General features: G+C 52.3%; 1 protein-coding gene across 9 annotated transcripts in view; it reads right to left on the reverse strand.

The window, feature by feature from the left end:
- The window catches only part of LPIN1 (lipin 1), a 123,786-nt gene that overhangs the window by 43,277 nt on the left and 56,596 nt on the right, over positions 1–23,913 (reverse strand). For 2 of the 9 annotated variants that reach the window (XM_051974129.1, XM_051974127.1), the window contains exon 1: positions 23,382–23,712. The exons of 2 other annotated variants lie outside the window; for them this stretch is intronic. In XM_051974129.1, the coding sequence (XP_051830089.1) occupies positions 23,382–23,543 (162 nt within the window). In that variant the 5' untranslated portion in view covers positions 23,544–23,712. Of the gene's footprint in view, positions 1–4,041; positions 4,165–6,635; positions 6,759–11,206; positions 11,349–23,381; positions 23,713–23,913 lie in introns of those variants that run through there. 5 more of the 9 variants (XM_051974135.1, XM_051974134.1, XM_051974132.1 and 2 more) reach the window with 5 other exon arrangements.

Below are 23,913 nucleotides of genomic sequence, written 5' to 3' on the forward strand. Positions count from 1 at the left end.
GATCCTCCTGAATCCAAGTCAAGGACTCTGGCCCAGAGTTCAGGGAAAATGACTGAACTATACTAACAAACTCCTACAACTCAGCAGATAATCCGCCCACAAGCATTTAGTCAGCACCTACAGTATACCAGGGCGGTGGTAAGTCCCAAAGACACCATCCCTGCTGCCCAGAAGCTGGCATTGCAAGGAACGGTCATCATCGCCATGATGAAAAAAGGAAAAGTCTACGGCAATTTGGGGAAAAGCCCTTCCTGGGAACTTGGCCGCTCTGCTGACAGCAGGCTCACTACCTGTCCCAAAGCCTCGGCAGATGCCTCTTGGGCCACAGGCACCCAGGGACATCCAGAGCCAGCCTCTGAGGCTGGCGGCACGGGCAAGCCTCTCTCACCATGTGGTGACAGAGACAGAGAGAGACAGAAACAGAGACAGAGAGAGACAGAAACAGAGACAGAGACAGAGACAGAGAGAGACAGAGACAGAGACAGAAACAGAGACAGAGAGACAGAGACAGAGACACAGAGAGATACAGAGACAGAGACAGAAACAGAGACAGAGAGACAGAGACAGAGAGAGACAGAGACAGAAACAGAGAGATACAGAGACAGAGACAGAAACAGAGACAGAGACACAGTGACAGAGACACAGAGAGATACAGAGACAGAGACAGAAACAGAGACAGAGAGAGACAGAAACAGAGAGAGAGAGAGAGACAGAAACAGAGAGAGAGAGAGAGACAGACACAGACAGAGACAGAGAGATACAGAGACAGACAGAAACAGAGACAGAGAGACAGAGACAGAAACAGAGACAGAGACAGAGGCAGAGACAGAGAGATACAGAGACAGAGAAACAGAGACAGAGACAGAGAGATACAGAGACAGAGACAGAAACAGAGACAGAGAGAGACAGAAACAGAGAGAGAGAGAGAGACAGACAGAAACAGAGAGAGAGAGAGACAGACACAGACAGAGACAGAGAGATACAGAGACAGAGACAGAGAGAGACAGAAACAGAGACAGAGAGACAGAGACAGAAACAGAGACAGAGACAGAGGCAGAGACAGAGAGATACAGAGACAGAGAAACAGAGACAGAGACAGAGAAATACAGAGACAGAAACAGAGACAAAGAGAGAGACAGAGACAGAGACACAGAGACAGAGAGATACAGACAGAGACAGAAACAGAGACAGAGACAGAGAGAGACAGAAACAGAGAGAGAGAGACAGAGACAGAAACAGAGACAGAGACAGAGGCAGAGACAGAGAGATACAGAGACAGAGAAACAGAGACAGAGACAGAGAGAGACAGAGACAGAGAGAGAGAGACAGAGACAGAAACAGAGACAGAGACAGAGGCAGAGAGAGAGAGACAGAGACAGAGACACAGAGACACAGAGACAGAGACAGAAACAGAGACAGAGACAGAGAGACAGAGAGAGACAGAGACAGAGAGACAGACAGAAACAGAGAGATACAGAGACAGAGAAACAGAGACAGACAGAGACAGAGACAGAGACAGAGACAGAAACAGAGACAGAGAGAGACAGAGACAGAGACAGAGAGAGACAGAGACAGAGACAGAGAGATACAGAGACAGAGACAGAAACAGAGACAGAGAGACAGAGACAGAGACACAGAGAGATACAGAGACAGAGACAGAAACAGAGACAGAGAGAGACAGAAACAGAGAGAGAGAGAGAGACAGAAACAGAGAGAGAGAGAGAGACAGACACAGACAGAGACAGAGAGATACAGAGACAGACAGAAACAGAGACAGAGAGACAGAGACAGAAACAGAGACAGAGACAGAGGCAGAGACAGAGAGATACAGAGACAGAGAAACAGAGACAGAGACAGAGAGATACAGAGACAGAGACAGAAACAGAGACAGAGAGAGACAGAAACAGAGAGAGAGAGAGAGACAGAAACAGAGAGAGAGAGAGACAGACACAGACAGAGACAGAGAGATACAGAGACAGAGACAGAGAGAGACAGAAACAGAGACAGAGAGACAGAGACAGAAACAGAGACAGAGACAGAGGCAGAGACAGAGAGATACAGAGACAGAGAAACAGAGACAGAGACAGAGAAATACAGAGACAGAAACAGAGACAAAGAGAGAGACAGAGACAGAGACACAGAGACAGAGAGATACAGACAGAGACAGAAACAGAGACAGAGACAGAGAGAGACAGAAACAGAGAGAGAGAGACAGAGACAGAAACAGAGACAGAGACAGAGGCAGAGACAGAGAGATACAGAGACAGAGAAACAGAGACAGAGACAGAGAGAGACAGAAACAGAGAGAGAGAGACAGAGACAGAAACAGAGACAGAGGCAGAGGCAGAGAGAGAGAGACAGAGACAGAGACACAGAGACACAGAGACAGAGACAGAAACAGAGACAGAGACAGAGAGACAGAAAGAGACAAAGACAGAGAAAGACAGAAACGGGGAGATAGAACCAGAGAAACAGAGACAGACAGAGAGGGACAGAAAGACAGACACACACAGAGACAGAAACAGAGAAAGAGACAGAGAGACAGACACAGACACAGAGCTCCCTTCCAGGCGGGGGCTGTCACCCGCAGGGCAATCATCCAGATCCACACATAAAACTGCCGGCACTGGGAGCTACAGAGGGACGCTAAAGGGGGAGGAGGTTCCCCTGAGCCACTGACCACCACTGAACCCATTCTGCAAGTGAGCAAACTGAGGCAGGCAAGACTCAAGGGCCAGCCTAGGACCGCCTAGGAGGTCACCCCCTGCACCTTCCAGGGTGGAGGCCCCGCCCCGGCGTGGGAGACAGGAGGGCGGGTCCTGGGGGGGAGGGGGCGGAGGGTCCGAGTCTGAAGGTGCTGCGGGGGCAGTGGGAGGCCGGGGCCTGCGTCTGAGGGCCTTGCGGGATTGGGGGCCCCTGCCACCTTCGGGGAAGTTCCCAAAGCCCTCATCAGCCTTCGGCCTGTTCCAGGGCTGGGGGGGAGGGGGCGGCCCTCCACAGTGGGAGCCGGGCCCGGGGCGCGCGAGTGGGGCCTCCCCCAGCACGGCCCACGGCGGAGCCTCTCTCCCTTCAGCACCCCCAAGTGGGGGCTGGGACTCTCGGGGGCTCCAAATTCCCCTCCTGCCGGGGCCCCCCGCCTCCAGGCTGACCTTTGACCCCTTACTGAGACCCCAGCATCCCGCCCGCGTTTCTCCCTCCCCACTCCCCTCCTCACGCTTCCCGGTGCCGACCTCGGGGTCCTGCCCAGCACAGGCTGCCTCAGACCCAGCCCGGCAGGGGGAGCCACAGACCGCGAGAGGCGCAGACTGACGGGCTTCAGACCAGCAGCAGCCGCACGGCGGAAGGAAAGGGGGCGGGGCGGGGCGGGGTCCTCCCGGATAACCCCGCCCCCGTGTAGGAACCCCGCCAGTGGGGAAGTGGCTGAGAAGGCTGAGGAGGAGGAGTCAGCTTCTGTCCCGCCCTCGGATCCTGCCCCCAGGCGCAGACAGACGGGGGAGCAGGCAGCGGTCACCTGACGGGGAGTCATGCCCAAGGAGAAATTGGGGGGCTGCCCCCGGGCGGCCACGCGCGCCGAAGGTGCGCCAAGCCCCCAGATCGCAAACGCCGCGAGCCCTCCGCTCAGCCAGCTCCGGGTTCCAAGTCTGCCTGGGTCCACGCCGGGGAAGCGGGGGAGGGGAAGGGGAAGGCAGCTCCCAGCAGCCCTCAGGGGGTGACCGGCTGCAGAGCGAGGGCGCAGGGAGCCACAAGGCAAGCGATCGGCGGGTCTCCCTCCTGGTTCCCACGGATCCAAGGGAGGGGCTGCCCTTAGGCCCCGCCCCTGCCCTGGCGGAGGACCGCCCCCGGAATCGGGCCCAGTGGGGAGACCGGGTCGGGCCCCTGCGGCCCCAGCGGCCCCAGCCCCTCCTCCGTGAAATGAGACTCGCCACTCCCACCCACCCCCTCCTCCCAGCCCGGCCCTGGGTCCTCCGGGCCCCGAGCTCTCCGGGAGCCCCCCCAAGGCCTGCAGCCCGCGAACCCCCCGGCAGCGCTCCTGGTCCTCACCCGTCTGGTGCAGTTGGCGCTCCCGTGGCAGCTCCACGCGGTTCTCAGGGGCCCAAGTGGGGGAGCCCCAGGGGCCCCGGGCTAAGGTCCTGCAGCAGCACAAAGCGAGTTCCAGTATTCCCCCTTGGGAGGACACAACGGTCAGGGGTTAGTGCTGTGGCCCCCCGGGGGCGGCCGGCCACGCGGGGACAAGCCTGGCCCAGACCCTCCGGGCTCCGGCCTTCCCTCGGAGGGGACCCCCATGCACTGCTCCCCTCCCCTCCCCCTCACTCTCCTCGGAATCTGTCTCAGTCAGGCTGTGTGTGTGTCTTTCTCCCGAACATTCACATTCAGACAAAAACGTGTTTTCTGTATTTCTGTGTCTTTCTCCGTCTCTGATTCTTTGTTTCTGATTCTCTGTGTGCCTCTGTCTCTCTGTCTTTGTCTCTGTCTCTGTGTTTCTATTTCTCTATTTCTGTTTTTCTGTCTCTTTCATTTTCTGTCTCTCTCTTTCCCTCTGTGTCTCTGTTTCTGTCTCTCTTTCTCTATCTCTGTTTCTATTTGTCTATTTCTGTTTTTCTGTCTCTCTGTCTCTGTCTCTATTCTCTCTCTGTCGTTATCTCAGTTTTTCTGTCTCTCTCTTTCCCTCTCTCTCTATGTGTCTGTATGTGTCTGTTTTCTCTGTTTCTCTATTTCTCTATTTCTGTTGCTCTGTCTGTCTCTGTCTCTATTTTTTTTTCTGTCTATCTCAGTTTTTCTGTCTCTTTCATTTTCTGTCTCTCTCTTTCCTCTGTGTCTCTGTTTCTGTCTCTCTTCTCTATCTCTGTTTCTATTTGTCTATTTCTGTTTTTCTGTCCCTCTGTCTCTGTCTCTCTGTCTCTCTCTATTTTTTGTCTTTATCTCAGTTTTTCTGTCTCATTTTCTGTCTCTCTCTTTCCCTCTCTCTCTATGTGTCTGTATGTGTCTGTTTTCTCTGTTTCTCTATTTCTCTATTTCTGTTGTTCTGTCTGTCTCTGTCTCTATTTTTTCTGTCTTTATCTCAGTTTTTCTGTCTCTTTCATTTTCTCTCTCTTTCCCTCTGTGTCTCTGTTTCTGTCTCTCTTTTTTTCTGTTTCTGTCTCTCTCTTTATTTTTCTGTGTGTGTGTCTCTGTGTCTCTAAGTACACACTTCCACACTTATATTTTGGGGGCGGCTGGGTGGGCTACTGGGCAGAGCCCCAGGCCTGGAGTCAGCACTTCTCTTCCCGAGTTCAAACCCTGCCTCAGACACTCACTAGCTCTGTGACCCGGACAAGGGGCTTCACCCCATTTGCCTCAGTTTCCCCATCTGCAGAACGAGCTGCCGAAGGACGTGCCAGCCACTCAGATTCTCTGCCAAGAAGACCCCCAGAGCAGTGGCCACAACGCACCAACCCCATCTTTTGTTCATCCCGGACCATGTGCTTTCTGCCCCTCCTCCCTTTTGATTTAAGTTCCTTGGGGGCAAACCCTTTTTTTAACCCCTCCTTGTTTCCAGGGCCAATCTAGCGAGACCTTCAGAAATGTGTGTTGACCGGCCAGCAGACCCCAGAAATGTCCCGGGGGAGCCAGGCAGAAGCGGCCGATTCCCAGGAGCCTCCAACATTTGCTCCAGCCCAAACATTGAGAGTCCTCCACCTCAGGCTTCCCCCGGCTCTCCCTTGTTCACCCCCATCCCCACCCAGGTTCCCAAGGACTCTACCTGGGTCCCCCCTGGACTCCCCCAGAACTCCCCCCAGCTCCCCCACTTCTGCCTTAGGTTCCCCCTAAATACTTCCCCTGCATTTCTCCCTCTGTCCCCCCTGGGTTCTCCCCAACTCTCCCCTTGGATTCCTCCCTGGGTACTGCTCCTGAGCTCCCCTCGGGCTCCCTCCCATTACCCCTGGTCCCCCAACTCCTCCAGCTCTCCCTCACTCCTCTTGTTGGGCTCCTCCCCGGGTTCCCCCGACTCCCCCATGTCCCCCAACCACATGACGGCCCCAAGTGGGGCCACATGACGGCAGTCGGCCTGGCAGCCAATCTGGGCCCGGCTAGCAGCAGGACCTTATCTAGACTGTCCCTCAATGTCTGCCTGCTCTTAAGGTTGGGGCCTGGATGGTGTCCCCCCACCTCAAACCCCAAGAGGGTCCCCCGGACTAAAGGCCGTGGGGCGTGCCCATGCCCCTGGGGTTTCCCTGGTAGAGGAAGGCGTTGCCATTCCTTTCTCCAGCTCATTTTTACAGAGGAGGAAACAGAGGCAAACAGGATGAAGCGACTTCCTCGAAAGGCTCTGAAGGAAGATTTGCACTCGGGCCTTCCTGAGCCCAGATCTGGCCCTCTGCCCACTGTCCCACCTAGCTGCCCCCAAAGGATGCCAATGGGCATCTCAGGTCAGAACAGCCTGTAACAAAGAGCAGGAGGGACTGGGGGAAGCCAGGCCCTAGGACATTTATTAAATGCTAACTGTATACCCGGTATTAAACACAGAATGTCTGTACTAGGAGAGATGTGACAACACAGGACCCAGCGCCGTTCAGCTGAGAGGGCCTTAGAGCAGGCCAAGCACGATGCCCTAGCGAGGGGGCACCTTGGAACCCGGCAGCGCTCCTGGTCCTCACCCGTCTGGTGCAGTTGGCGCTCCCGTGGCAGCTCCACGCGGTTCTCAGGGGCCCAAGTGGGGGAGCCCCAGGGGCCCCGGGCTAAGGTCCTGCAGCAGCACAAAGCGAGTTCCAGTATTCCCCCTTGGGAGGACACAACGGTCAGGGGTTAGTGCTGTGGCCCCCCGGGGGCGGCCGGCCACGCGGGGACAAGCCTGGCCCAGACCCTCCGGGCTCCGGCCTTCCCTCGGAGGGGACCCCATGCACTGCTCCCCTCCCCTCCCCCTCACTCTCCTCGGAATCTGTCTCTGTCAGGCTGTGTCTGTGTCTTTCTCCCGAACATTCACATTCAGACAAAAACGTGTTTTCTGTATTTCTGTGTCTTTCTCCGTCTCTGATTCTTTGTTTCTGATTCTCTGTGTGCCTCTGTCTCTCTGTCTTGTCTCTGTCTCTGTGTTTCTATTTCTCTATTTCTGTTTTTCTGTCTCTTTCATTTTCTGTCTCTCTCTTTCCCTCTGTGTCTCTGTTTCTGTCTCTCTTTCTCTATCTCTGTTTCTATTTCTCTATTTTTGTTTTTCTGTCTCTCTGTCTCTGTCTCTATTCTCTCTCTGTCGTTATCTCAGTTTTTCTGTCTCTCTCTTTCCCTCTCTCTCTATGTGTCTGTATGTGTCTGTTTTCTCTGTTTCTCTATTTCTCTATTTCTGTTGCTCTGTCTGTCTCTGTCTCTATTTTTTCTGTCTTTATCTCAGTTTTTCTGTCTCTTTCATTTTCTGTCTCTCTCTTTCCCTCTGTGTCTCTGTTTCTGTCTCTCTTTCTCTATCTCTGTTTCTATTTGTCTATTTCTGTTTTTCTGTCCCTCTGTCTCTGTCTCTCTGTCTCTCTCTATTTTTTGTCTTTATCTCAGTTTTTCTGTCTCATTTTCTGTCTCTCTCTTTCCCTCTCTCTGTATGTATGTTTTTCTCTGTTTCTCTATTTCTCTATTTCTGTTGTTCTGTCTCTGTCTCTGTCTCTATTTTTTCTGTCTTTATCTCAGTTTTTCTGTCTCTTTCATTTTCTCTCTCTTTCCCTCTGTGTCTCTGTTTCTGTCTCTCTTTTTTTCTGTTTCTGTCTATCTCTTTCTTTTTCTGTGTGTGTGTCTCTGTGTCTCTAAGTACACACTTCCACACTTATATTTTGGGGGCAGCTGGGTGGGCTACTGGGCAGGGCCCCAGGCCTGGAGTCAGCACTTCTCTTCCCGAGTTCAAACCCTGCCTCAGACACTCACTAGCTCTGTGACCCGGACAAGGGGCTTCACCCCATTTGCCTCAGTTTCCCCATCTGCAGAACGAGCTGCCACTCAGATTCTCTGCCAGGAAGACCCCCAGAGCAGTGGCCACGACGCACCAACCCCATCTTTTGTTCATCCCGGACCATGTGCTTTCTGCCCCTCCTCCCTTTTGATTTAAGTTCCTTGGGGGCAAACCCTTTTTTTAACCCCTCCTTGTTTCCAGGGCCAATCTAGCGAGACCTTCAGAAATGTGTGTTGACCGGCCAGCAGACCCCAAAAAGGTCCCGGGGGAGCCAGGCAGAAGCGGCCGATTCCCAGGAGCCTCCAACATTTGCTCCAGCCCAAACATTGAGAGTCCTCCACCTCGGGCTTCCCCCGGCTCTCCCTTGTTCACCCCCATCCCCACCCAGGTTCCCAAGGACTCTACCTGGGTCCCCCCTGGACTCCCCCAGAACTCCCCCCAGCTCCCCCACTTCTGCCTTAGGTTCCCCCTAAATACTTCTCCTGCATTTCTCCCTCTGTCCCCCCTGGGTTCTCCCCAACTCTCCCCTTGGATTCCTCCCTGGGTACTGCTCCTGAGCTCCCCTCGGGCTCCCCTCCCATTACCCCTGGTCCCCCAACTCCTCCAGCTCTCCCTCACTCCTCTTGTTGGGCTCCTCCCCGGGTTCCCCCGACTCCCCCATGTCCCCCAACCACATGACGGCCCCAAGTGGGGCCACATGACGGCAGTCGGCCTGGCAGCCAATCTGGGCCCGGCTAGCAGCAGGACCTTATCTAGACTGTCCCTCAATGTCTGCCTGCTCTTAAGGTTGGGGCCTGGATGGTGTCCCCCCACCTCAAACCCCAAGAGGGTCCCCCGGACTAAAGGCCGTGGGGCGTGCCCATGCCCCTGGGGTTTCCCTGGCAGAGGAAGGCGTTGCCATTCCTTTTTCCGACTCATTTTTACAGAGGAGGAAACAGAGGCAAACAGGATGAAGCGACTTCCTCGAAAGGCTCTGAAGGAAGATTTGCACTCGGGCCTTCCTGACCCCAGATCTGGCCCTCTGCCCACTGTCCCACCTAGCTGCCCCCAAAGGATGCCAATGGGCATCTCAGGTCAGAACAGCCTGTAACAAAGAGCAGGAGGGACTGGGGGAAGCCAGGCCCTAGGACATTTATTAAATGCTAACTGTATACCCGGTATTAAACACAGAATGTCTGTACTAGGAGAGATGTGACAACACAGGACCCAGCGCCGTTCAGCTGAGAGGGCCTTAGAGCAGGCCAAGCACGATGCCCAAGCGAGGGGGCACCTTGGAACCCGGCGCGGGGAAGGACGCCAGGTCAAGAGCCTGCGCCTGGCACACAGCAGGCGCTAAATAAATGCCTACTGACAGACGGCTTTCCAGAAATGCAAAGAGCTGGAGCACAGCTAGCAGATGGGCCCGGACAGGGGAGGTCAAACTGTGGAAGAGCCTTAGAAGGCAGAACGCTATAGCTCCGAGAGCAGAATTTGGGAGCCAAATGGAACTGAGAGCAGAGAATCCCAGAACTGGCAGCGACCACTGAACACCACCCAAAGTGCTAGAGCCGGGAGGGGCCTTGGAACCGAGACGTCGGAGCCACGAGAACCTCAGACTGGAAGGTCACAAAGGGGGAGGCTGACCTAGAACACAGCACCCAAAGCGCTAGAGCCGGGAGGGGCCTTGAAACCGAGACGTCGGAGCCACGAGAAACTCAGACTGGACACAAGGGGGAGGCTGACCTAGAACACAGCACCCAAAGCGCTAGAGCCGGGAGGGGCCTTGAAACCGAGATGTCAGAGCCACAAAAACCTCAGACTGGAAAGTCACAAAGAGGGAAGTGACCTAGAACACAGCACCCAAAGCGCTAGAGCCAGGAGGGACCTTGGAATCGAGACATCAGAGCTACAAGAACCTCACTTCCTCACTGGGAAATCACAGGATCTGGCTAAGAATAGGAAGGTGGTCTGCATTCGAAACCTCGTTTCGGATTAAATGCACATTAAGTTCTGCCTTTAACACCCTCACCCCCAAAGGGTCCCAGGCTCTCCTCAAGCCCCCTCTCTTCTCCTTGGCTGTGGGACTGGACAATGGCTCTCCTTCTGTTTGTCCATCTGGACAGAGGGGGGTGGGGCAAAACACCAAGGGCCTGGCTACCCCCTGTGAGCCTCCACTGAATTCTGAGCACAGAGCAGATAGAGCAGATAGCTCCCCCTAAGGCCCCCTAAATCTGGACCGATCTGCTGCTATTTTCACTGTCTGCAGAGAGCCACGATTCCAGGAAAGGACAGATCACAGGGCCAGGCTAATTACCCAAGAGGAAGGGGGAAGGAGCAGGAGGCATGGGGCAAGGGGCAGGGGGCAGGGGGCAGAGGCAGGGGAAGAGGCAGGAGGCAGGAGGCAGGAGGCAGGGGGCAGGGGAAGAAGCAGGCTCTTTCCTTTCCAAAGCATCACCTCAGAAGTCATTTCAAAAGTCATTTCCCCAGCGCCGGGAAAGCTTAAGCAAATCCCCCAAACCAAATCTCAGCCCGGCTCCCAATGCGTTCCCTTCCCTGGGGAAAACTCCGAGAGGCAAAGGAAAAGCCAGCTAAGAGGTACTGGATTGGGGGGGACCCCAGGATCCTGACCGTGGCCTCCGGGGCAGCCGGCTTCCTGACCGGAGGGTGGCCAGGGCAGGCGCAACAAAACCCTGCAGGGGACACAGAAAAGTCTCAGTGTCTTGTCTGGTCCGATCTCTGAGTCACCGACTGGTCTGTTTCTTCTCTCTGTCTGTCTCTGGGTCTTTCTCTGTCTCTCGCTATCGTGTCTGTTTCTGTCTCTCTGTCTTGTCTCTCATGTCTCTGTCTCTGTGTTTCTGTCTCTGTCTGTCTCCCAACTCTTTTCTCTAACAGTGACACCCACAAAGACGCAAAGGACGGAGAGCGGGGCGCCACGGGAGCGGGCCCGGCCATGGGGGCGAGCTCCCCGGCGGCATCCCGGGAGGATGCCGGAGGCGCGGGCCAGCTGTTGGGCAGGCGGCGGCGGAGGGGGCGCGGGGCTCCCCTCCCTTCGCCCGCCTCGGTCCTTCTCCCCTCTCTCCGCTCTCTTCCCCGTTCCCCCCGGGCCGGCAGCCTCCGCTTCCTCTTTCCTCCGCCCTCCCCCCTCTCCTCTCCCCAGCTCACTCTCCACGTCCTCATCGGCTGTCCCCCGCCCCACGCAGTCCCCTCTCTGGCACCCAAGCAGGCACCCGCGCGCACCCTCCCGCGCACACGCGCATCCCGGGCTGGCGCATTCTCACCCCTCCCCCGCTCCCTGCCCGTGCCCGGTGCAGGCCGAGGCCGTACCTGAGGCTTGGGGGGCCGGAGGGCACCCCGACACTTTGGCGGAGAGCTGTCCCGGGAAGCAGGAAGAGCGTCTCCCCCCGGGTCTCCGCCGCCCGGCCGCGGGTGTTCCCTTTGTATGCAAACAAAGTCTGGGCCGCCCGGTCAATTCCGCGGCAGGCGCCCGCCCGCCCAGAGGTGGAGCCCAGATGTGCGTGGGGGGGCGGCAGGGGGGTGCGCGGGGGCGGGCCTACGGACGTGAACGGCGCTTCGCGGGCAGCGGCGGGTCACCGGGCATCTCCGACCACGCTTCAGAGCGGCCCGAGACAAATAAGATGCGCGCGCGCGCGTGTGGGGATGGGGGCGGGGGAGGGGGCACATTTATACACATACACAAATAAAGGATGAAACGCTTGCCTCGCACTGAGACTGTAAGTCGCCCGATGTACGTTGGAGGAGCGGAGTACTTGGGAGCACCAGAATATGCAGATTATATGTAAATACACACACACACACACACACACACACACACACACGCTCCCTGTGCCTGTACAGTGGGCTCCTCGTGTTTTACATTTTAGTTTTAACGATCCAATACGTAACTTTTAAACTTTAATGACAAAACTTCTCTGAGATACTGTCCGTACATACACATTTATGGACGGGCAACGCGTACATGGCAAGAACACGCGTGTGTCCGCACGCACGTACGCCCCCGCAGTACACATCTATGTGGGTGGTCCTGCCGGTCCGGCGGGCCGTGCGCGGGCTGAAGCGTGGGGTCACCGGAGGGAAGCCCCCAGGCCAGGACCCGGTACCGAGCTTTCTGGGGTCACCGGCAGCTTGGGACACTTAGACCTCCCGGAGCGTGGCTCCTCCTCCAGCACGTGCCAGAATGGGTCGGAGATGGGAGATGACTTCGGGCTCCCTTCCCCTTCTAGGCGGCACAGGGGAAAGAACACCCGATTTCTGACCCTGCACAAGTCATCCTAAGCCTCAGTTTCCCCCACTGTAAAATGAAGGAGCTGGGCTGGAGGGCCCCTGGGCGTTCTCCGATCCTTAAGTAGTCTCACAGCCTGGAGAGCCGAGACACCCGTGAGGCGGCGCTGGTGTCGGGGGTAGGTCTCGGTCCCTCTGCACCTGCCCTCCCCCCCGGGGTTGGCCACCCTAGGGTCCGGCTCTAGAAAAGCTTCCCCCGGGCTCCCACAGGCCGTAGGGAACATTGCGGAGCAATTGCATTGGGCTGCCCAGAGCCCCGGGCCGCGGGTGTCGGACACCCCCCTCCGCGGGCCCCGCAGCCAGGTCTGGGCACAGGCCTGGTGACTGTAGTGATGACTCAGCCCCGGGAGGAGGAGAGCTGAGGTGATCCGCTCAGCCAATCACGAGGGGCCCTCAGGAGCAGCCCAGCTCGCCGAGTGCGGCAGGAGAGAAGGAGGCTCTCCTGGGCAGGGAGGGGCGGGGCGGGGCGGGGCGGGGCGGGGGAGGAGACCTGCGGGAGTGGGGAGAGGGAAAGGAGGGAGGAGAAGGGATAGGGAAGGAGAAGGAGAGGAGGGATGGAAAGGAGGGATGGAAGTGGGAGGGAGGGGATGGAAAGGAGGGATGGAAGTGGGAGGGAGGGGATGGAAAGGGAAGTGGGAGGGAGGGGATGGAAAGGAGGGATGGAAGTGGGAGGGAGGGAAGGAACGGGAAGAGGAGGCATGGAGTGGCAGGGAGGTGACCTGAAAGGATAGAGAAGGGGAAAGGCTCAAAGATCAGCTTCACTCTTGGGGCAGAGAAGGGCAGAGCTGGGACGGGGTGGGAAAGGCTGCGCTGGAGCCCAGTGGCTCCCCGTAGGACTCAGGTTCTCCATCTGTTCTAATTTCCCTCCCTGTCTGATCTTCCTGGTCCCAGCTCTGACATTCTCTGCCTTCCTTTTTCTGAGGGGCACTGGGGTCGCCAGCGCCGGGCAGCCCCGTCCCGAGAGTTGAGAATTTAAGGCTAAAAAGCATTTACACTGGGATCTGGGACCCTGAGGCGGCCCTTCCTCTCCACAGTCCCCTAGGGAAGCAGCCGGGACGTTATGAGCCCATTTTGCAGGTGGGGAGCTGAGGCCGGACTCGCCTCAGTGGACGCAAGCCGGGATTGCTGCTGCTTCTCCCAGCGCTGGCTCCCTCTCCCTCAGCCCTAAGTGCTTGTTAATGGGTACGTGGCCTCTGAGGTCCCGGGACCCGTAAGTGACTATTCCTCCCAAATCTCTGAGCTCCCCGGCCCGGGTGCCCATCATCTGCACCCCCATATTATCTAAACGCAGGCGGGCAGGATCAGCCCAGCTCCTGAGTCCCCGAGGCACGCAGGGTCACATCTCAGGGAGGGTCATCTGAGACAACCCCCTGCCTCCGCACTGGCTCAGAGGGAAGAGAGGGGGCACTCGGGTAGTGAGCTTCCAAGGTCCCACGGCCAGGGCCCACGTCAGGAAGCAGAAGCCGCCCCCTGCCTCCTGGCGCCCAGACTGAGGCGTTTGCCGCTGCCCAGGGCTGCTTCCCAGTCAGGAGGGAAGGACCCTTTGCAGTCCCTGCCCCCTGCTCCAGCCCAGGGCATCCCACGTGAGGAGCGACCTCCTCCCCCAGGGACTTGCTGGCTCCCAATCCAGCCCCTGGGAGGCTGAGAGGACGCCCTCTTTTTACAAAGAAGGAAACTGAGACCCGAGGAGCCTTTCAGGGAGCTCAGTGCTGAGCCAGGAAGGGTGGGGACCTAAAGGGCGACATTTAAATTACTAGGAGTGTAAGCTTAAAGGCAAGACCATTTGGAGGATGAATAATCATTGCCTTCTAATAAGACTGACTTGTTGGGCTGGGACAGACTGAAATTTGTGCTTCCATCAATGGATGGTATTCCTAGAGTGGGAATTCCCTCGCCCTAAAAATAATAGGGCAGAGTATAGAGCACTTTATGGGTTCCCTTTAGCATGATTAAATAAGCACGCATTAAGCACGTGCTGTGTGCCTGGTGGTGTGTTGGGTACTGCGTGTTCAAAGGAGCGACTGTCCCTGTCCCGGTGGGATCCACCCTATGAGGTGGTTGTGGGGTGGAAGAGAGGAAGAGCCTCGTTAAGGACTAGGACAATCCCGGAAGGCTTCCTGTAAGAGAAGCTGGGCTTTGGAGAACCAGATTGTCAACAAGTAGATCATACCAAGTCTGCATCCATTGACTTGCCCCAAAAAGATATTTCCCCTTTTCTGCCGAGAGAACCAAGGGATGACCAAAAGGGTGCAGATTGTGGCTCCTTTGCATGGAGGGTCCAATAAGCATTTCACAATCAGGCCCCAAACATCCTTCCGGGCCTCATCCCACAGACCCTCTCCATCCAATTAACCTTCTTTCCTCCTCAGAGTACAATGGCTTCTACCACTGGGCCCAGTGGACTGAATCAGGAAGAGCCGAGTTCAAAGCCAGCCTCAGACCCTTCCTGGCTGTATCACCTCAAGCAAGTTGTTAGCCCCTGTTTGCCTCAGTTTCCTCATCTGCCAAATGGGGATAATAAAGGCAACTGCCTTTAGTAGTTTTAGAGCTGTCCATAGTTTAGTAGGGTTGTTGTGAGGATGAAACAAGAGCGTATTTGTAAGTGCTTAGCACAGTGCCTGGCACATAGTAGGAGCTTAATATATGCTTATTCCTTTCCCTCCTCCATGCTTTTGCAAAAACTATACCCTCTGCCTGCCATCCCTCTCAGAATCCCACACTTCCTTCAAAGCTCAGTCCACACGGAAACTTTGTGCTTATTTCTAATCCTACCAGTTGGTCACGCTGTCCCTCCCAAACTTACCTGGTCTTAATTCTCTATATCCCTTTTGCAATATTGATACATATCACTAGCATATATAGCATGCTAGTTATATAATAATAATACATAGTATAATATATATTATATAATATATTATATATAATAATAATATAATAAGAAAAATAAATTCCATGTCATACCTATTATCTTTCCTGAAAAGATTCAAAGTTCCTTGAGAGCAGGGCCTGTTTCATTTGTAGGGCTTAATACTGTGCCAGACACATAGTAGGTGCCTAATAAATGCTTTTTTGATTAATTATTGTTTTATTTGTTCCCAGAGGCAGCTAGCTGACACACTAGGTAGAGCGCAGAGATTGAACTCAAGGAGCTAGGGGTTCAAATCCTGCCTCAGACACTTATTAGATATATAAGATCCTAGTGTGTGCCTCAGTTTCCTTAATGGAATAATAGCTTTCAAGTCACAAGCTTGTTTTAGATATATGTATATATATTTATATGTGTGTGTGTGTATATACAGATATACACACACATATGTAATATATACAAACATAATATATATGATATATGTACAACAACCTGGTGACATGAATGCTATTATATATTATATATATAATGTGTATTAACATATGCAAAGTGCTAGAAAGATGCTAATTTTTACTATTTTGCTGATGAAGAAACCAGGGGCCAAAAACTAGCCCAAGGGCACACAATGTTGGAATTTTGAGGTCCAAATTCAGCGTTCTTGCTGCAATAACTTTCCAGGCTCACAAAAATAACCCCATGACCCCAGCAGATCGTTGGGCACGCTTAGCCGGCATCAAAATGAGAAACGAAGGCCCCGGAGTGGGCTCTGAGCCCCACGAGGAAGGCCCTGAGCCGGAGGGTGGGGAACCCTGGGAGTCCGGCCTGCTCTAGGGCACTTCCACCCACCAGACTAACTGGACCGGTTTCCTCAGGCAGGCGCGCACACACACCCCATGTGCAAACACAGACCAGCGCCCAGCCGTGTCCTGGACCTGCCAAAGCACGAGAGCCAAACAATGGCTACAATGGAAATCCTCATGCACTGTTTCCTCCTGAGCCTCCATCGATTACCTGCGATTTCCCAAAACCGATCCCCATGGAGGGCCCTAAACCGACTGGCCCTGCATGTGGAATAGCCCCGTGGCACACGGGGACCCCCATCATCCCCTCCCAGGCAGGGAAGGAAAGGGAAATAGGGGGCTGCCCAGCAACCTCTCCAGAAAAGCTCAAAGAACGTCAGAGTCTGAGAAAACATACAACATCAGGATTGGGAAAGGTCACAGAACATAGAACAGAGAATGTCGAATTTGGAAGGGGCCATGGAACATAGTATATCAGAGTTAAGAAGGACCTTACAACAGAGAATGGAGATCATCAGAGTTGGGAAAGATCTTAGAATATAGAATATAGAAAGTCAGAGGTGGAAAAGATCTTAAAACATAGAATATAGAAAGTCAGAGGTGGAAAAGGTCTTAGAACGTAGAATATAGAAAGTCAGCGGTGGAAAAGGTCTTAGAACGTAGAATATAGAAAGTCAGAGGTGGAAAAGGTCTTAGAACGTAGAATATAGAAAGTCAGCGGTGGAAAAGGTCTTAGAACGTAGAATATAGAAAGTCAGAGGTGGAAAAGGTCTTAGAACGTAGAATATAGAAAGTCAGAGGTGGAAAAGGTCTTAGAACGTAGAATATAGAAAGTCAGAGGTGGAAAAGGTCTTAGAACGTAGAATATAGAAAGTCAGAGGTGGAAAAGGTCTTAGAACGTAGAAAAGAAAATGTCAAAATTGGAAAGGGCCTTGGAACATAGAACACAGAATGTCGAGTTGAAAAGGCTTTAGAACAGAAAACGGAGAATATCAGAGTTGGGAAAGGTTTTAGAACATAGAACAGAGAATGTCAGAATTGGGACGGGTCTTAGAACATAGAACAGAGAATATAAAAGTTGCAAAGGGTCTTAGCACAGAAAATACCAGCATTAAGGAGCTTAGAAAATAGAATGGAATATGTCAGAGTTGGGAAAGTCTTAGAATATGGAACAGAGAATGTTAGGAAGGGTTTTAGAACAGAGAAGAGAGAATGTCAGAGGTAGGAAAGAGCTTAAGAACACAGACTGGACAATGTCAAAGTTGGAAAGGGCCTTAGTACGTGGTTTTCAAGAATTGAAAAGAGCCTTAGAACAGAGAATATCAGAGTTAAGAAGGATCTTAGAATACAGACCAGAGAATGTCAAAAATGGGAAAGGTCTTAGAATGTAAACAGAAAATAACATAGTTGAGAAGGGGATTAGAATATAGAACACAGAATATCAGAAATGGGAAGACCTTAGAACAGAGAAGGAAGGAAGCAGGGAGGGAGCAAGCATTTATTAAGCACTTAATATATGCCAGTCACTATGCTAAGCTCCTTAGAACATGAAACATAGAATGTCAGAAGTGGAATCTGGACTTCAGAATCTTAGATTTAGAGTTATGAGACAGGTTAAAATCTCTCCTTTTTCTCCAATGTAAATGGGTACAAGAATGAGTTTCATAAAACTCTTTACCTCAGAGTCTTGTGGCAAGAACAGCACTTTGTTAAGTTCAAGCACTAATTTAGTGCCTACTGTGTGTATGGGTGCTGGAGGTTGACATGGGTACTCTTGTTCTGGGTGCATAGTGGGGGCTCCGAAGCGGTCCCATAAGGCACAGAGTGCTGGACCTGGCATTAGGAAGTTCTGAATTTAAATTCAGTCTTGGGCTCTTACTAGTAAGTTAAATCACTTCTCCCTACCTCAGTTTCCTCACTGTAAAAGGGGATAATAATAATAGCATATACTATCCATTAGGCCTCAGTGTCTCCTAAATTCATTTACTTCAATAATTGAAGGACTCCTCACTCAGCGTGAGCCTTCCCTTCACTGAGAGCTGTTTTTAACTTGGATGATGGCTGTGGCCAGAAAGCTCATCCCCTTGCAGCCATCCCAAGCTTAGCCATCCTGGTCTGTGGAGAACCAACACTGATGGCTCCAATGCTGACTTTTTTTTTTTTTTTTTTTTTTTTGCAATAATAGTATTTTATCCAGAAAATCCTAGGACCTTAACAACTAAAACAATGTCTTCAGTCAGGTAGCAAGATATAAGATAAACTCATATAAATCATCTTATTTTCTATCAGTCACCCACAAAACTTAAATAAGAAGAAATAGAAAAATGACAGAAATAAACTGAGTCATCTACACCCAGCGAAAGAACTCTGGGAGATGACTATGAACCACTACATAGAATTCCCAATCCCTCTATTTTTGTCCGCCTGCATTTTGATTTCCTTCACAAACTAATTGTACACTATTTCAAAATCCGATTCTTTTTGTACAGCAAAATAACAGTTTGGACATGTATACATATTTTGTATTTAATTTATACTTTAACATATTTAACATGTATATTGGTCATCCTGCCATCTAGTGGAGGGGATGGGGGGAAGGAGGGGAAAAATTGGAACAAAAGGTTTGGCAATTGTCAATACTGTAAAATTATCCATGCATATAACTTGTAAATAAAAAGCTATAATATAATATAAAAAAATTAATTAATTAAGACTTGGGGCATGGGAGGAAAGGCCAGCCTCAGGCAAGAGAAGAAGGCTGGGGGCTGAAGACGCAGATAAAGGAAGTGAGGGCTACTCTCTTGGAACCTCCGTTCATCTTGGAGGAAGGTGTGCAGTGGTTTGAGAAGAGAAGGGTCAACGGGAAAAGCCTGTCCAGCCAAGCACGACTCGTACCCATGCCCACCTGACGAAGCTCATGGTGATCACACTCTTATTTATTCTCAATACTGGCTCCTCAGCGCCCCCAGACATCCCCACGAAGGAGGAAGATCCATCCCCCACCCCCATTTACAGCTGTGACTGCCTGAGGACAGCAAGCACAGGCTTTTTTCCCCAGTCTGTCTCTAAACTCCTCCTGGAGTGTTTTAAAAACTGGAGGTGGGCTCCCTGCTGGGCCTTCGTAATACAAAGACAAAATCAAACATATGTCTTGCCCTCAAGGAGATTACAGTCTGTTTGCATTATCAGATGAATGAATTCAAGGCAATTTGAGGAAGGGGAGAGCTTTAATAACCAGGGGTGATTGAGAAGTCTAGCTACAGGAATTGCCACTTTTGCTGAACCTTGAAGACAGCATTTTTGGCATGGGTACAGCCTGAGGGATGCATGGAGGTAGGAGATGGAAGAAACGTTGGGGAGCAGCAAGTAGGTTAATTAGGCTGGAATACAGTGTGGTGAAGGGGAGGAATATCTGGAAAGAAAAGCCTGAAGAAAAAAAAAAAAAGAAAAGAAAAAGGAGGAAAAAACTAAAAAAAGAAAAGAAAAAGAAAAAGAAAGAAAAGCCTGAACCAGGCTGGGATGGCACTTTTAAAAACCAGATAAAGCAGTTTGCATTTTGTATTAAAGCTTATTGAGACTCAGGCTGTCACTTTAGAACAGTCTTAAAGTAAAGCAAAGAAACTTGGAAAAAATGTAATAACTTTCCCTTTAATATATCTGATTCTCCATGTATTGGGTTGTGGGAACAACCCAAACTCTATCTTTTCCGTTACTCTATCTTTAGAACTATCCTGCCCAATCCAGTAGATAAACCACTGGAGTCAGAAAGGCCTGAATTCCAACTGGCTTTGGACACAACAATTGGGTGATCCTCTTTATTTTAGTTTTCCCATCTGATAAATGGGAGTAATAAGAGCATCCAGGGCTCAGGGTTGTTGTAAGGATCAAATGAGATACTAATTTTAAAGCATTTGGCACAATCCTTGGTATACAGAAACTGTGGCAAAGAAGCAGATCGAGGAGAGGAGAGAGAATGGAGAGGGAAGCCTGGTGGCCAGTGAGGAGGTAGATTCTCAGCAATAATAGGAAAGGATGAGAGAGGGAAAGACAATGAGCTCGGTTCCATTTTCGTTCCTCTTCCAACCTTTCCGTTTAAGATACCTATTGGACAGCTGGAGCCTCAAAACTAGTCAGCAAAGTAGTTAGGGCTGGATGGATAGAATGAGAATCACTAGAGAAGGACTAAAATATATGGCAATGAGTAGATAAACAAGTAAAAATAAAGTCTAGAGGGATAGAAGGGGCCAGGACACAGCCTTTGGAAGCTATTTCTAATATAACCTGGGGTGACCAAAATAAAAATTCAGCAAAGATGGAGCAGAGAGATAGGAGGAGAACTAGAAGGAGGAGATGTCCCTAAATCTAGGGAGAATCCAGCAGCAGAAAATATCCCCGGTGTCTAGGGCTGCCAGGAGGTCGAGGAGAATGAGGAACAAGACTGAGATTTGGCAACTAAGAGACCACTGGTCACTTTGGAGAGAGAGCAGTTGAATGAAGAGATCAGAAGTAGCTTTGAGAGGATTAAAAAGTGAAAGCATAGAAAGTGGAGACATCCATAGTAGAGCGGTTTCCCTAGGGGTTTAGGCCAAAGGGCAGAGGGATTGGGGCTGATAGTTGTGGGAATGGACAGGCCAAATGAGGGGGAGACACGGGCATCTTTGTGGACAGTAAGGAAGTGGTCACTAGATGGGGAGAGTTCGAAGATAAGCGAGAAAGTGGAGGTACGGAGCGAAGGGACATGATTTTATTTGCTTGATTCTACTTAATTGTTAAAAAGGGACTCTAACTTTAAGTCTTGTGTCCCATGTTCTACAGTCCCTATTTTAGAGTTCCTTTCTGCTGACGTTTCTTCCCTCTCCCAACTCTAGCACTCTAGGTTCTTTGCTTTTAATTTGTATTTAAAGGTTTCTTTCCATTCCGGTATATTGTGTTCTTAGTCCACCCAGGCTTTGACATTCTGTGATTCCCAGAGACTTTCATCACATCCATTGAAATTTAGGCTCTGGGGAAAACATTGGTCAATAATTCCAGAGTTTTCAGATGGTTCCAGAAGGAGAAGGGCTACATTCAGGCCACGGGATCTAGGATCTGTCAATTAGCAAATCAGTGACCTCCAGATTGGTCAAAGCCTCAGCTCTCAGATACAGATCAGCAAAGGACCTTGGGAGGTCCCTGCCCAAACCCTACCTAAGTTCATACTGTGACCATTTAGCCAGGGAAAGAGAAGGCTTGGGGGACAAGGTTTCTGCCTCCTGGCTTTATAATGATAAAGAATATGTTTCAGTGCACCCCAAGGGAGAATGGATTTAGGAGGCTTTCACACCAATGAAATCCAAACCTCTCCCAGCCCTGTCCACCAAATAAAACATTTTTCGAGGTAGAAAGACCAAAAACTGAGGCAATCAGAGAAGGCTTCCTGGAGGAGATGGTATCTGTACTGAGCTGGGGATTTTAGGAGATGGAGAGGAAGATAGAGGGCAATCCTGGCATGAGGTCCAGCTAATTCAAAGAGAGGGGATTGTGGGGCTAAGATTAGCAAACTGACCAGACTGGATGGAACCTAACGTTCTCTAAGGGGAACAATGTGAACTCCAGTTGAGAAAGATCGTCGTGGTTGTCTGAAACCAAACAGAGGAATTCTGCCCCTTCCCCGGGAGGCACTAGGGAGCCATGGAAGTGTCAGTCTTGGGCTGTGAGGATGCTTCCTTTAGTGGCTGCATGAAGGATGAAGAGCACAGGGACAAGGATCAGGGACCAGAGGAGGAAGCCATGCAACAATTAGGTGAGAAGGGACAGGAACATGAGCCAAAGTGGTGACTGTGCACTTGGGGATGAAGGGCCCGATGGCTGGACAGACCATGCTTAACAGCAACTGATTGAGTGGAGGTGGGCTGTGGAGGAGAAAAAGGCTCATCAGGGATGACAGTAACCTTGAGGATAGGTACCTGGGCAGTCGGGGGCACAGCCTTGCCCTACAGAGCAAAAGGAAGTTTGGAGAAGGGATCGCCATTTTGGACATGCTGAGCTCAATGGACGGAGCTGTCTAGGTGATAACTGCAACCTCGTTTGGACCTTAGAATAGAGACATATAAATGGAGAAAGAAAGAGAGAGATAGAGACAGAGACAGAGAAGAGACAGAGACAGAGAGATACAGAGAGAGACAGAGACAGACAGAGAAATGGATATAAAGAGTTGGAATATCTGCAACTATCTACATATAAATGGAGACAGACAGAAAGAAAGAGAGAGAGAGAAAGAGAGACAGAGACAGAGAGAAATGGCTATAAAGAGTTGGAATATCTGCAACCACCTTTGGAGCTTAGAATAGAGACATATAAATGGAGACAGAAAGAGAGAGAGAGAGAGAGAGAGAGAGAGAGAGAGAGAGAGATGTGGCTATAAAGAGTTGGAATATCGACAACCACATTTGGAGCTTAGAATAGAAACATAAATGGAGAAAGACAGAGAGAGAGACACAGAGAGAGAGAGAAATGGATATAGAGTTGAAATATCAATGATAGATGGAGAGGTAGAGCACTAAGAGACAATGAAAGGAGAGAGACAGACAGTTGAATTGAACTGGCCCAGCCAGTCTCAGGAGGAGCCCAGAATGGCGGCCGCGGGTGAGGTGGGGCCTCGGGCGGCCTCTGGAAAGCTCAGTGTGTCCCCAGAGAGGGAAGATCTGATGGCAGATCCGGCTTCTTTAGGCCCTTAAGGACGGGCGGGCAACATTATGTCTGCTTTTAATTCATTCATAAGGGCAATGCTGAGTGTCCCTTAGGGATCAGTAAAAATGAAGGCGTCTTTCGCCCGTCTCGGTAGCCGGCCCTGGCCCTCCCCTGGAGACCTGAGGGAAGACCCTCCTTTAGAACCTCAGAAACAGCAGGGACCAGGCGAGGAGTGAGCCGGGGCGTCCCCGCTTCCCGGGTGCCAGAAGACGGGGAGCCCTTTGAACACCGCATGGAGACCACCAGGGCTGAGGGGCTCTGGGACAGAGAATGACCGCCAGGAGGGCGCGCCGGACACGGAACAGAACGTCAGAGCAAGGGGAGAACGTAGAACGTGGAATGCTGGCCCTGGAACGCGTCCTGGGCATTTCTCAAGAACCTACCGGGGCAGCTGGGTGTGCAGGGGGTGGCGGCCCGGCTCTGGAGTCGGGAGGACCGGGGTTCAAATACCGCCTCAAACACTGGACGCTTCCAAGCTGCGTGACCCTGACTGCCTCGGCCCTCTCCCGAAGCCCTACTATGTGCCTGTCGCTGGTCTAGGCCCTGAGATCAGAGCTCCCGTTCCTGCCCTCCCCAACTCCCGTTCTCCCAGAAGGAGAGACGTCCCCATTTCGCAGGGGGCCCCAGAGCCGGCTTGGGGGCCAGGACGCCAGGCCCCCGGCTCTCTGCCCCGCTGGCCGCCCGTGCCCCCGGCCCTCAGCCTGAGAGCTCTGTTCCCGAGCACAGGAGGGGCCCGGCGGACAGATGTTTGCCGACGGACTGGCTGAGGGCAGCCCCGAGGAGGGTCCCCCGGGCAGCCTTTTACCTTTTTTCTCAGAAGAAAGCCTCGTGTGCCCCACGCCCTGTGCCCCGCGTAGGTGCTCTCTGACATGGTGGGAGGCGCTTGGTCCCGCTTGTTCCACAGTCTCAGCCGTCGATGCCAGTGCCGAGGGCTCTCCTCCCTCTGACGCTGTCTCTGCTCTTGCATTGTCTGCCCTGATCAGCATGGCAGGCTACCACGGAGTAGCTGGTGCTGGGATGGACATGGCTCCCTCTCGCCCCTTCCGGCCCCTTCCTTTCTCCTCCCGCTCGGTTCTTTCCCCTCGATCCACCAATTCTTAGTCCTCCCATTTTTCCTCTTTCTCCATCTTCCTTTGGCCCCCTCTTTCCCTCTAGAGAGGGCCCAGGAAAATGATGCATTATTGCCTGGCAGGATTGTGACATCAGCGCCCAGTGGGGCCTCAGGGAGGAGAAAGCTTTGAAGAAAGGCTGAGGGGGCTGAGGGGGCAGAACCGGCCGAGACGGGCTCACCTCGGGGGGCCATTGTTACCAAACGTTTCAGTACTCGTCCTGGAGCA

The sequence above is a fragment of the Antechinus flavipes genome, chromosome 2, assembly GCF_016432865.1.
Source record: "Antechinus flavipes isolate AdamAnt ecotype Samford, QLD, Australia chromosome 2, AdamAnt_v2, whole genome shotgun sequence".
NCBI classification, from domain to species: domain Eukaryota; kingdom Metazoa; phylum Chordata; class Mammalia; order Dasyuromorphia; family Dasyuridae; genus Antechinus; species Antechinus flavipes.